At 40.8% G+C, this 13223-nt stretch overlaps 1 protein-coding gene across 1 annotated transcript in view; it reads right to left on the bottom strand.

Moving 5' to 3' along the window:
- Window positions 1-13223, bottom strand: part of LOC124290386 (glutamate receptor ionotropic, NMDA 3A-like) — a 105943-nt gene that overhangs the window by 22756 nt on the left and 69964 nt on the right. The window contains exon 5 of the mRNA XM_046727122.1: window positions 2576-2726. Within this exon, the coding sequence (XP_046583078.1) occupies window positions 2576-2726 (151 nt within the window). The remainder of the gene's footprint in view (window positions 1-2575; window positions 2727-13223) is intronic.

Genomic DNA, 13223 nt, shown 5'->3' with positions numbered 1-13223 from the left:
TGCTTTTGCCTGTACACATTACTGCAGTAGAGACCGGAGCACCGACATTGCAACTAATGTATTCCCGATCCATCCATGTCGAGCAAGACGTTAAATTGTCTTGAATAATATCAGAAGAAACATACACTCACAACCCTGGTTGAACGACGGTCTTTTTTTCATATGCACTGGGACGTGTAATCGCAATTAAATTAGGTCATGGTTCAACCTAATAAAAAGAAAGCAATTACAACCAGCGAATCAAAACTAAATTAAAATCGATTTCTACCGTCTCGAACCAATGTGGTATAATCTATCAATGCAATGTCCCGTCACGCTATCGTGCGTTCATACAGTTCATATAGTCAAGTCTCCATAATCGTTGATCAACTCTGATCTAATCTGATTTCTTAGCTTTATCCTCTTTTGTGAATTGACTAAACAAGATATTTCCAAGAAAACAGTCCCTTGTGGGGAGCCATATGTCTCCAACGCTTGTGGAAGGGGGTGGGGGGTTCGGGGGCCGGTATAGGAAGGGAGGGTTACTGGGGAATTTCAGCTGTTCCAGGTTCCACCACCTCAAATCAGAATCACGTGCTCCCTGAGCGAGAGCCGTATGTATACATCTGAAGATATGGAGACATGTGACAGCTGTGATTGGATGAAATAGTTTAAGATTTTTATGTTTTTTAAAGCACATCCATCCAGTAATTAAAATGGACCACAATTTTAAGTATTTGGTGCTGTCATTTTTATCACCATGACTTATGCTTATTGTGTGTACAAATATTTTCCAGTAGGTGACATTTGGTGCGGAACTGGGGTTGATGTGTTCAGCTTCCTGTGCAGGATAAGTTAGCCGGAATTTGTGTATTTATTGTAGTTTAAAGGCCAGACTGTACCCATGTATACATGGAATAGCTGTTGACAGCCTGGATGATTTAAAAAAATAATATAACGTTACTATAGAAGTCTTTGGGAAAACATTTTGCGTTGTGTAACTTCCAAATTGACCCTGATGTTTACACCGTATGGGGTACGGGTGTTTTTCCTCTGCTGCAGTCTCATTTTGTTACAACCGGAGTACATGAGTACAAATTAAGTAATACATTTCATAGTAATGTATAGCTACATGACAATGCATTGAATTAGTTGTTAAGAATCTTTCGGTACATCTGAAGGCATTACAGTTTAGTAATTTAAGAACGATGGATGATATTCCGCAAGGTTAGGTCATGGTAGTGAACTTTTAAAAGTGGGTCACGTTCGGATATATCTAATATTTACATTCATTAGTGAATCTCATCCTTATTGAGGTCATATGAGCGTGTATGATCTATTGTGGGGCCTTCAGTAATCGTCCTGTTTCTATGGCGACTCCGTGCTCACAGGTTTTCATAAACGTTGAAACCTTCTTAATCCGGTTCTTAGTGAAAGCATACAGATAAGTAAAACCTGAATAATTATCTGGGTGGTGATATAAGCGAGAAAACCCTGTCTGCAATCATAAACAATCTAAAACAAAAGTCCCTTGTATCAATCAGACTGTATCATAAGCATACTATGGTTATGAGCCCTTATGAAATCCATTGATGATGGGGAGGTGGGGGTAGCCTAGTGGATAAAGCGTTCGCTCATCACGCCGTAGACCCGGGTTCGTTTCCCGACATGGTTACATTGTGTGAAGCCCATTTCTGGTGTCCCCCCGCCGGGATATTGCTGGAATATTGCTAAAAGCGGCGTAAATCCCAACTCACTCACTCCAGTGATGATACCAGGTGTTCGTGAAAATATCCCACCCCATCCCATCATAAAGACACGCAAAGGCTAGTGAAGTTTTCGCCTGAAATAACAGCTGATGTAATGTCTCCTTCAGAATGTTAATTGAGGTTTCATCGGGGTGGGATGCGTTTTGGGAGGTGTGAATCAGGACTTACGAGGTTTCACTGCATGTAGGTTATTGGAGACAATGGCTTCTACACATTATACGTACCCAACGAGGCTTCCAGATCCGAACTGGCCCTCAGTACCCTAAGCAGCGATCAAATGGATTGGGTGGTCAGGCAAGGTGATTCCGTTGATAACGCATAATTGTACCCCGAAGGGTGCATCGTTGCTGACAATATCAGCCACTGGATTGTCCTTACTATACCCGATTTTAATACCGCCATTTTACTGCTGAATGTGGCGTTAATGAAAAGGTGAGGTAAAATTGGGTTTGACGTCGTGCTTGAGAATATTCCGCTCATATGACGACGTGCATGCGTGTATGTGTATGTGCGGCTGCTTGTACTAGCCCAGACTGAAGCTGGTTTTATAGTGCTAGCCCACTGAGATACCATACCGCAGTGAAGCATGAATACCCCACTCAGACACAGTACACTGACTCCGAGCCGACCAGTCCTTGATGTACCCATAAATGCCGAGAGCGCCAGACAGGGACCAACACGTACCATATTTTAACGTCTTTTGGTATGACGCGGTCGGGGATCGAACCCGCGACCTTCCGCTCTCCAGGCGGACGCTCTTACCACTACACCACGGAGGCGGTCTCGTTAAAGAAAAAGCATGGGAATAAGAATGTGCGTAGCCTGACCTGCATCCAGGAGAATCGAGGAAGACCAAAGGCATATCCATCAGCGCCGAATCCTTTCCCGGCAAAGCGAACAGAGCAGTGTTGGTCAAGACGTGTGACGGCGTACTCCAGGATGGGGCTGTCGTCAAGGTAGACGTCGATTTCCTTCTTCCTATAGAAACAAAGAAACAAATCTTTCAATTACCCCTCACTTTATATAAAACAACATTGCTGTATGCGACAAAGCAGCAACGAATGGTAAATGGATCATAACGAAGGTTTTCAACGTACTGTTTATTGGGATATTTCTGATTGAGACTATTGCAAAAAGACGTGATGATAACAAACATTGTCTCCACAGCCCAGTAAAGTCGAGATATGACAGTACAACAAGTCACTTTGGAACAAATGCACTTGAAAAGAGTAACGTGTGGACGCCCAGATGCCAGGATCTTGCAATATATCGGAAATCGGGATTGTGTCATATATCGGGATCCAGTATCGTCTAAATTATCGAAATAGTCCATCATGCTATATATCGGAAATCGGGATCGTGTAATATTCTGGGACCCAATATCGTCTAAATTATCGAAACCCACCATCTTGCAATATATCGGAAATCGGAATCGTGCAATATATCGGAACCCAGTAGCATGCAACATATCGGATCTAGTAATCGTGCAATGTATTGGAGTTCGGAACTGAAACTACTCCGACCTCGAAAGGGGCTCGATTCCCCTCATTGACACACTATGTGAAGCCCATAGCCGGTGTCACCAGCCATGATATTGCAAAAAATTGCTAAAACGGGCATAAAACAAAACTCACTAACATTGACCTTACATGCTGAATAAACATAATGGCGGTGCTACTATACACGTATGGAAATATTGGATAGTGCAACCTATAAAGTACGGTAGCTCAATATATTAAATTTAAACATACACGTATTAAAATGAATTATTTACAGATAGGAACCTGAATACTGGAGCAGTGTAATATCCAAAGGGCAACACAAGAACAGTTCAATAACATATTCTTGTCCCACTTTGAAGTGTAGTATAAATTATCCAATGTCCAACTAAAACGGCGTATAATTCAAATACTCCCAACAGAAATTGGTCTGCGCTTGCTTGAATCGATACCACAGATCCTGGCAATATGGCGTAATGCCTAGGACTTTTGGGTGTAAAATACTTCTTTGAGCACAGCGGGTGATAATTACTCATGATAGGTGCTATTACCTGGTAATTAAACACGTCAATGAGCTATCAGATTGAAGGAACAACTGCGAAATGTCCCCGTGGTAAATGGTTCTTGGCATGCGTCCCAATATCATCGACTCTCTCCCATTGTCAAGCTGGGCTTCGATCAATCAAGTCAGTGGAGTGATTTCTCTGATTAACCTTCTGTGTTTTGAAGCTCAACACTCGCTTTGGACGGAGGCAGTCGTGTAATCGGGGGAATGGTATTGAAAAGGGGAGAATTGAATTAGGTTGCCACCTTGTTTTTTCATTTTCTGTTGGTCAGTATGTGCTAGTTGATATCGCTTTGGCTAAAACGCGTGGACAAAATGGACAACTTTAAGATTACTGAAAATTCCAGGGTAGAAATTGCCAGGAGAGACACTTACACAATTGCTTTTTAAGGATTTCCAACTGAACAGGGGTGAAGGTTTCAGTCCAGTTTCAGCAATATCGCCCAGGTGGGTGACATGTGAAAATGGCTTCAAATTATGGGGTATCAAATCTGGGGGTCTTCAAATATCAAGCCAAAAGAAGGCCACACAAATGCAGTCTAAATAATCTTTGAGTTTATCTGGTACTGAATTACAGCATTATTAGAATGCAATGGTAAATCAATAAAGCAACATCTGGTGTGCAGTTACAAGGATTAACGCAGGTTTTGATCACTGAGTAGTAACTGTAATCTTTAATCCAACTGAATATATCAGTTGGGCTTGAAAACGTTTCTCTGTCTCCTTTACAAGTAATTAAGTGGTATCTCTGTTAAGATAACAGTATGTCCACAAGCTATTACCCAATCGGTTGACCGATCCCAGGTGTTATCTATATCGGTGAGAATGGTGACCAGGATTTGAGTCGCGATGCAGCCATAAACATCTGCATTTTGATCTGAACAGCTCATGGCCTACATATCCTGACAGCACCAGTCCCTGATTTCGCAGACATACAAGCTCATTGGAACTTTATTAGTACAGTTGGCTGAAGTAGTAGGTAATCATCCAAAGACGGTCTGATGAGGTGGCCAGCGTTGGCCAATGTGGACGTTGACACTGGTCACACAATGTCAATCAACTGATTGATCCCAGCGATCGACAAGTCCAACTCTGTATGTTCGGACTTTATTGAAACCCTTCGACGGTCGGCTGGAAGTGACCACTCCAAAGGCGCAATTGGATTGAAGGGCGTGAGAATGGTCAGTCAAAACAATTAAATGCTGCCCTCTGGTCCTGATAATAGCCATTGATGACTGAGCACGTCCCTACACTGAACTGGTTTATTGTGACACGACATTTCTTGGCTGAATCCCAATGTCGTTTACTTACTGGACAAATCGCAATTTGTAGCTTTATCACCCATTTGGTCAACCTTGAAGAAATCCAATCAACCTTAACGAATGAAAATTCGGAGGCGGGGGAAAGGCCACAGGGTATATATTTCACAGTACATGTGTGGCAAGGATGTGATACGTTTTGTTCGATGGAATTCAGTTGATTATCGATAATTCACCACTTGCTCTCATCCCACCATACTGTGAGAATTTGCCACTCGCTACTTCGGACTTCGATGATTCACACTTGAAGGCACATGGTGCCCCATCATATATAACTCTATACTAGTGTTTGCGGTACGTTGTGATGAACTGGTACGGGCTCTGATTAAATATATTAAACAACTAGGTCACAGTCGTGGCAAATCCGACTGTGTCTCGATGTGTAATCTGCGGCAGCCATGCATCTAAAGGCTTCACGGCTGGCTGATCTATTGCTTGAAAACGTTACACCAGGCTTTGTAGGAGCTCATTTAATTACCTTTACCGATCGACAGCTGGAGTGCCACCGACGTCTACATGTGAGTCCACTTAAATCTCAACAACACCACTCAAACGTTCACCGGTATCGAAACCTCCTAGATGTCAGTAACTTGCAATTTTTGGAAGTTCATCGATACTATAATTCCCCAAGCCAGGATTATCGATAGTTGTAATGTGAAGCTCTGCTTTATTCGCACTGGTAATTAGGTCAGCTAGACGTTCCCTGGGTGTTTCACATATACCGTGTACAGAAGCTCAATACAAGCTTGTCAGATCCACTAGCACACGCTTGTATGTGTAATGGGAATAATCGACCGTCCCTGCAAAACCTTATATGGTATTACCATCGTCTAATTATGAAACCAATAAGTCACCAAACCTTTCGTGAAGAACATTCATTAGTTCTTTAATAATCTTGTTAACTTTTTACATGATTTTCGGGACGAAAATCATTTGTTTTGCTTAATGATCGATTTGAAGTTTTTTTTCCTTAGTTTTTCCTTAGTTCTATTAGTATGCCAACATTTCTCATTTTCTCATTTTCATTCCTTCATTTATCCAACCGAAACTTCAAAGCCACAGTGTACGTTCCAACGAAAGTAATGTGAAATTTAAAACAAGGCGAAAAAACGATGAGTGTGCCACACGTTCAGATAGATATAAATCAAGTACTTAGTACGGATTCTTTGTTTGGAAGTACATTAAAATCATTACTTCTGTTGCTCCGCTATGTAACAAAATATGTTTTTTTTCATTCATGAAGATTAATGTTATTCTTCAAACTCTTTCGAACATTCTTTTACAGCAGGCATTTCGTTCCAGTATGTTTGCCTGGATAGATTGTACGCTATCGACCGGTTATTGGTTTTCGGGAATGGAGGGTCTCACTGACGCCATGTTTTCCTGCGAGAAACAGGGAAACACAAACAGACACTTAATGGTACACAATGTGATAAATCTCCTATAGGAACCCAAGTTGTCGACATCAAAATGTGACTCTCTTTTGTGTGAGCGGAAGCAGTGACTCCTCCGTTACTACAGACTGTGATGTGTCTCTGCACTACTTGTTGCGCATGTCTGGTGAGGACCACCACAGACATGTTCAACATCAAACACTGATACCTCTGTCCGAGTCTTGAAAAATGTTTCTTTTCATATTGTGAGCAGTGAATTGTAAAGGCAGTCCCATTCCCAAGTTATTGCAAATTCGTCCCGTCCTAAGAATGTTTTTGTATAGGGGATCTCAATGACATTTGCTCAGATTCCATCCCAGTAATTGTCCAAGGAGTCTCGTCCATTCTCATTAGCTTATATGGAAAAGGAAGAAATCATCAATTGCTAATGGCGTCTGTTGAAGTTGACGTGCGGTACAATACCCCTGTCTGCTCTTATCTCATAAATCTGGCCTTCTATTCCTCATAATCTTTGGGGAATGGGATATGCATCCCTCGACTGAGGTGATATATAACATATATATTCAACGATTATATACGTCCACAATGTTGTAAAATGTTTTACAAGATGTAATTCCAATATATATTCTGTGCAGAGTTATAGCGTAATAGATATTAAGCAGTTTCCTAAAGCAATGCTATAGTGTACTATATGTTACCAGCGATATACTGTGATAAAACTCAAGCAGGTTTCTCAGCGCATTACTATACTATTGAGGTATCAGCGATATACTGTAATAAAACTTCAGCAGTTTTCCCAAAGCTCTGCTATAATATAAGTTACCAATTAGCAAAACCTCGAGGAACCAAACGGCGCATGAAAAACATGTTCACGCCTTATCTATCATTACAAGACAAGCATACTATGCCAGGATAACCGATTACAGTTTCATTAACATTCCTAATTCCTAAATTCTGGTTTACAAATGTGCAAAGACCTATTTCATTATATTATTGACACTGTACACTTTCACTCACGTTTAATGACAATATCTATTTAAATTGACACAATGAGATGTATTCATAGAATAGTATAAAATAAATGTGAAAGGGCATTTAATCCATACATTATTGCAGTACATGAAAGACATAACCTGTCTGTTCTATATAATCGACAATCTTGCCGCAAGCATCGCGGGCTCTAACCAGTAATGCACTTAAAACAACAACGGTTAATTGGATAAGAAATGGTTTGAGTAGGCCAGTAACCAGTTAAAATAGTCCAAACCACTACGTCTCTGTTTAAAATGGTTTATGTGTGTTGTGCTGTCTTAACGTATGTCCAAAAAGTATTTCAGGTTTCAAAGGTGCTTTTTGTCAAATGAGGCTCCAAGACATATTTGATGCTCTATTTTGAAGTGAGCCATAGGTCCCGTTACATGCAAGCGACCACTATCAACGATCGTCGTAATGGAATTTCATAGTCCAAAGTTGTCTTAATGAATCATTTCACAGTTTGCACAGTGTGCTAGAATAGGAAAAAAGAACAAAACTATATACTCACTTTTATTGAAATATTGAGGAGCTAACAAATTAAGGATTGATTCATTTGAAACACATCTGATCCCGAAAATTATGGAAAATGATTGGTTATAAAGTTTTACAAAATATAGCTTTAAAAAATGTCATTATGCTGAATGTTTGGCAAAGATTTGGGTAGCATAATATAAAATCGACAGCTCCTAAGAACAGTTCGACACGACGTCTTCAGTTTCTTGAAATGGAAGAACGAATACTGTTCCAAATACACCGGACGCTTTTATCGTCACGAACAGCCAATATCCTTCTACAAATCTATAGTACAAGCGCACAAGTGTAAACAAGCCTAAAAGAAACGTGCTCTGCTGGATCTATGCATGGCAGAGGGTAACTGGTGTTCTTTACTCTACCAAAGCACGTTAATGTACGACGTAAGTATCAACTAGGTGTAAAGTATCCGCGTAACCTGTGATCTACATCCACTAGATCCGAATAGCGGTCCTAATTCTGCAGCCTGATATCCCAATGTTAACACAGGCCAGACTTTCGGCGTAAACACGGCGGTCGCTTCGAAAACAAGATCGGGAACTCCTGGTGCATTGATTCTGACTGAATCGGAGCGGTTTATCGAGCGTGGACACTTTCCACCGCCGTCTCAAAGACAGTCTTGCTTTCGCTATTTACCTCCCTGAAATGAGCAAATCTACGTTCTATACAACCAATCATTTTTTGTTAGAAGCAAACCGAACACCGATGGCTATACCAAAAATCAAAACTTTCTCAAATATCCCATCAGCCTCGTACTCTTTAGAATCTACGTCTTTATAGATTATTCAGGGTTTGTTGTTGAATGCGAACTGTAAAGTCAGCCCAATACTTAGAGCGTTCAAATATTTAGTTTGATTTTGAAATTTGCTCTTGTGGAAACGGGGGTTATGGAATCAATGGTGTACACTCAAAGTGTCTAGAACCGCCACCATCCAATTACACGGGGTCATTGAATATCACTCGCAGTTATTGCCTCTATTTATTTTACATTGGGCATTTTCATGTTTGTAAATACAATTTCAATTAAGGAATATGGCTGTACTATGCACAGAGCTGTCTCCGCTAGATGGCGTTACGACCTAAGGGAGAGGTCATTATCAACCAATTCCGTCATAAAGGACCAAGTAGACTTCGAGATCTCACGAGACATCACCCAAGTCTCGTTCAAACATTGTTCCTCAGATGTGGACAGTACGCCATTCCAGTTCAGGCAAGTTTAATTATATCTTTCTTCTCTTTCGATCCTCCGAAATAAGATATCATGATATATTAATTACACTTCATTTGTTTCTGTAAACATTACACTGCAGACGTCGAGAGTCAACGACGTCAATTCATGAAGTAACCATGGTCGACCTCCACTGTTGCAGAGCCGAGTAATCTACTACAATCCATCTCCTCACACAGACATCACATACATGGGAAGTGTGATATTTACATTACTGCGGAAATAATTTGTTGATGTTCTTCCATCATCGAAAAACACATGGTATAAGTCGAACGGAATTAGAACCATCATACGCTCTATCATCCACGGTTAAACATCCAGAATAGGGCAAACAGAAGACATGTGCTAACAAAACTAATACACGTGATGGTACCGTTTCAGCGCCAAGGCTGTCGTAAGTCTATGCTTATGTTACGAGGGACATCCGGAGTGCTACCGACGTCTACATGAAAGTCTACTTAACAACATCACTCAAACGCTCACCGATATGGAAACCTCTCAGCTGTCAGTAACTTGCAATTTGGGGAAGTTCATCGATGTTTTGATTCCTAAAGCCAGGATTATCGACAGTTGTAATATAAGACCCTGCTTTCTGCTCTCTGGTAATTAGGTCAGCTAGACTCTCCCTCGTCCTTTTACATATAGAGTGATCAGAAGCTCGGTACAACCTTGTCAGACCTACGAGCACCGCCTTGTGTTATGGGGAAAGGTGGACCCTTATTGCAAAACCTTGAGCATGTACTTGTTGCATAACCTAAACATGTACTAGTTGTGTGGATATGTGCGCTATATAAATATCCTATGATAATGATGATATCCATTGTCTAAATGAGTAGGGGTGGGTATTGCAGAGAATTTTCATATTGCGATACATTGCGATGCGAAAGCATGTATTGTGATATGTATTGCAATATATTGCATGAAGTATTTTTAAACAAAAAACTACTTATAATCGAGTTACTTCTTGATTTATAGAGCAAAAACACAACAAAATCACTAGGCTTGATTAAGCTTTAATAACAACCTTTAATCATGATAAAATAAAAAATGTGAATAATATTTGGCACAAATTAAACAAGGACATATCCGAACATTTCCGAGTGTTACGAAGTTTTCCGAATGCTAGTCAAAATACCGGTTTTCGATCAGCGTATCGCAATACGTATCGTTTTCATGTCTGAACCGGTAATTACCGGTAAACCGGTTATATTGCGCAGCCCTATAAATGAGTAATACGAATTTGGTTGCTTTGCATCAACTCGCAAACTATAAATTGTAATTACCTTCTGTAGTTGGGATAAACGCACTTATCCTATGAGGGCATTCGTAACCACTGGTGGACCTTTTCCAACAGCTGTGTCCGATCAAGAATATTTTTCATCATAGTAAAGTCATGGGTGTGTCTAATTAACGGGGGCGGTGGGGTAGCCTAGTGGTTAAAGCATTCGCTCCTCACGCCGAAGACCCGGGTTCGATTCCCCAAACTGGTACAATGTGTGAAGCCCATTTCAGGTGTACCTCGCAATGATATTGCTGGAATACTGATAAAAGCGGCGTAAAACTCACTCACTCACTCTAATTAACTCACCGTTCAGCTGGAACTGAGCTACATCATGTTAGCTTGATATGGAAGATTGCAGCTGTTTACTAATTTGGAGAAATCTACGTTATGGGTATGATGCTGGTAAACGAGATATTATAGTACAGGCGTAACTGGGATTCGAACCACCGACAAGCGGATCCTGGCACCGCTTAGTGACCACTATTCTGTAAAGAGAAAGAAGAGTCCTCCATGACTGAATCAGGTACCGATTGGTATGAATGCGTACTCCGCCGTGGATTGCTCGTTGCACATTCTACCTGCGACCGAATCACCGCTCGTAAAACAACATTCGCTCTGTCACATACTCGTTGTATCGCTTTAAAAGTGCATCCTGTCTTCATCAGCCTATTTCACTCGCCTCATGTCCTACGATGAGATGTTTTGCAGCCATGGAAGAACAATAGATTTGTTTTGTTCGCTATTACGTTTGTGACGCAACATGGTAAGATGTAGATATGGAAAGTAAGGATTAACTAACACATGTTTACACATGTGTGTGAATGGGCTTTGATTCAAAACCACAATTATTCGTAAACCTGCACAACAGTTGAACACAATCAGACATCTCCATTTGCAGAAAGGTCCCTAAGCGATGATCGCTGACTATTGGGCTTAAAGCTTATGAACGGCCGGTGGACACTGGCGGACATACCCTGTAAATACATTCAACGAAAACATGCTCTTATTATGTTACAATATGTATGACATCGGTATGTCTGAGAGCACTTAGCGAGATGGAGTTTAGACCCTACGTCGTACAAAGGCAGTGCATTTAAAAGTCTGTCATTATATACAACTGCGTAAAGTTTCAGATGAATATTAAAGAAGCTCTATAGAATCGTCTTTGATGATGGAACAAATTCTTAAGCATTGCAATATAGCAACGATATAATTGTATTGTACTATACTACTTAAAAAAGTTAAAAAAATCTTTCATAGCTAAGCCTCATGACAGATTAACTACACGGACATAAAAATCGGCTATTCTGTACTTCGGTTGAATATGTTTGATCATACGCAGACCATTTTGCAAAAGAGAATTGAGTGAGTGAGTATGGTTTTACGCCGCTTTTAGCAGTATTCTAGCAATATCACGGCGGGGGACACCGGAAATAGGCTTCACACATTGTACCCATGTGGGGAATCGAACCCGGGCTTTCGGCGTGACGAGCGAACGCTGTAACCACTAGGCTACCCCACCGCCCAGAATTGCTTGTATATGAGCATATTTGCCCTGCTTTATTCAGCAATATGAATAAACCAGAATGGGTACCAGAAATTAGAGCCTCCGACAAGTAAACACAATAACCATCAGACTACCTCACAGCCCGTTTGATATAAGAAGGTAATTCTACTTTACACGTTACTCCACAGGTCATAACGCTTTAAAAACTTCAGACCACTGTTCTTTGGAAATCCGTACATGAGACAAATTTCCGTTTCGTATGTTCTTATAACCTTGATCAGACAGATATCTTAACATATATGCGTACATTGTACAAGACAGTTTGGCGCTAGGGTCAATTGAATACGTAATGATCTGCTACTCCTGAGATTAACAATCGATGGTTCCTCAAACTGGCTCATCAACTCAACAACTGTAATTACAAGACTGACTAAGTACTTGACATACGTACACAACCCTAAACAAAACCTGACACGATAACTAGATAGCCGACATCCAGTACATAACAGTGGTCAACGAAAACTGTGACCTCAGCAATTAACGTTGTATATCAGACATCTATCATGCAAGACTTCTACTCAAACGACGCACTGAAGTACAACCGTTCCTTTATCAGCGTACCCATAAAGAAAGTGACGCAATGGATCATCATTATTTCTAACGATTCATGGACTGATGTTTCTTTATGCTTCATTTAGTCACTCGGTACATGATTCTAGTATTTACCATTGGTGCCCATGTCTACCCTACATGCAATCATCGTTGCGGAGGACATCGATCAATCTGAATCTTTCATCACGTTGATGATGTCCCGCGGGATAATTGCACCCATCTATTTAAGTGTAGTGACCAGGTCTGATCTTGTTGGTTGAGTATTAAACAACTTCAATAACACTGAAAGCGCAAAGGATAAATTTTTGAAACCTTTATTTGATGTGACCATTTAGTTTAGAGGCAGTGTCCTGAAGTACGCTGGATGGACCATCGTGCCTGTCTGAGTATCAGCTGACTGTTTGCTGTTGATAGCTAGCTGAAAGAGATGAACTGGCTATCTAGAACTGTCTGTTTGAGTGGCCGATAACGCTGCAGCTTAAATACAATGAAGCAATACCCAA

The sequence above is a fragment of the Haliotis rubra genome, unplaced genomic scaffold, assembly GCF_003918875.1.
Source record: "Haliotis rubra isolate DU_JTF1 unplaced genomic scaffold, ASM391887v1 Scf10, whole genome shotgun sequence".
NCBI classification, from domain to species: Eukaryota; Metazoa; Mollusca; class Gastropoda; order Lepetellida; family Haliotidae; genus Haliotis; species Haliotis rubra.
Note: the sequence above shows the minus strand (reverse complement) of the source record. Positions and strands in the feature narration are given on the sequence as shown.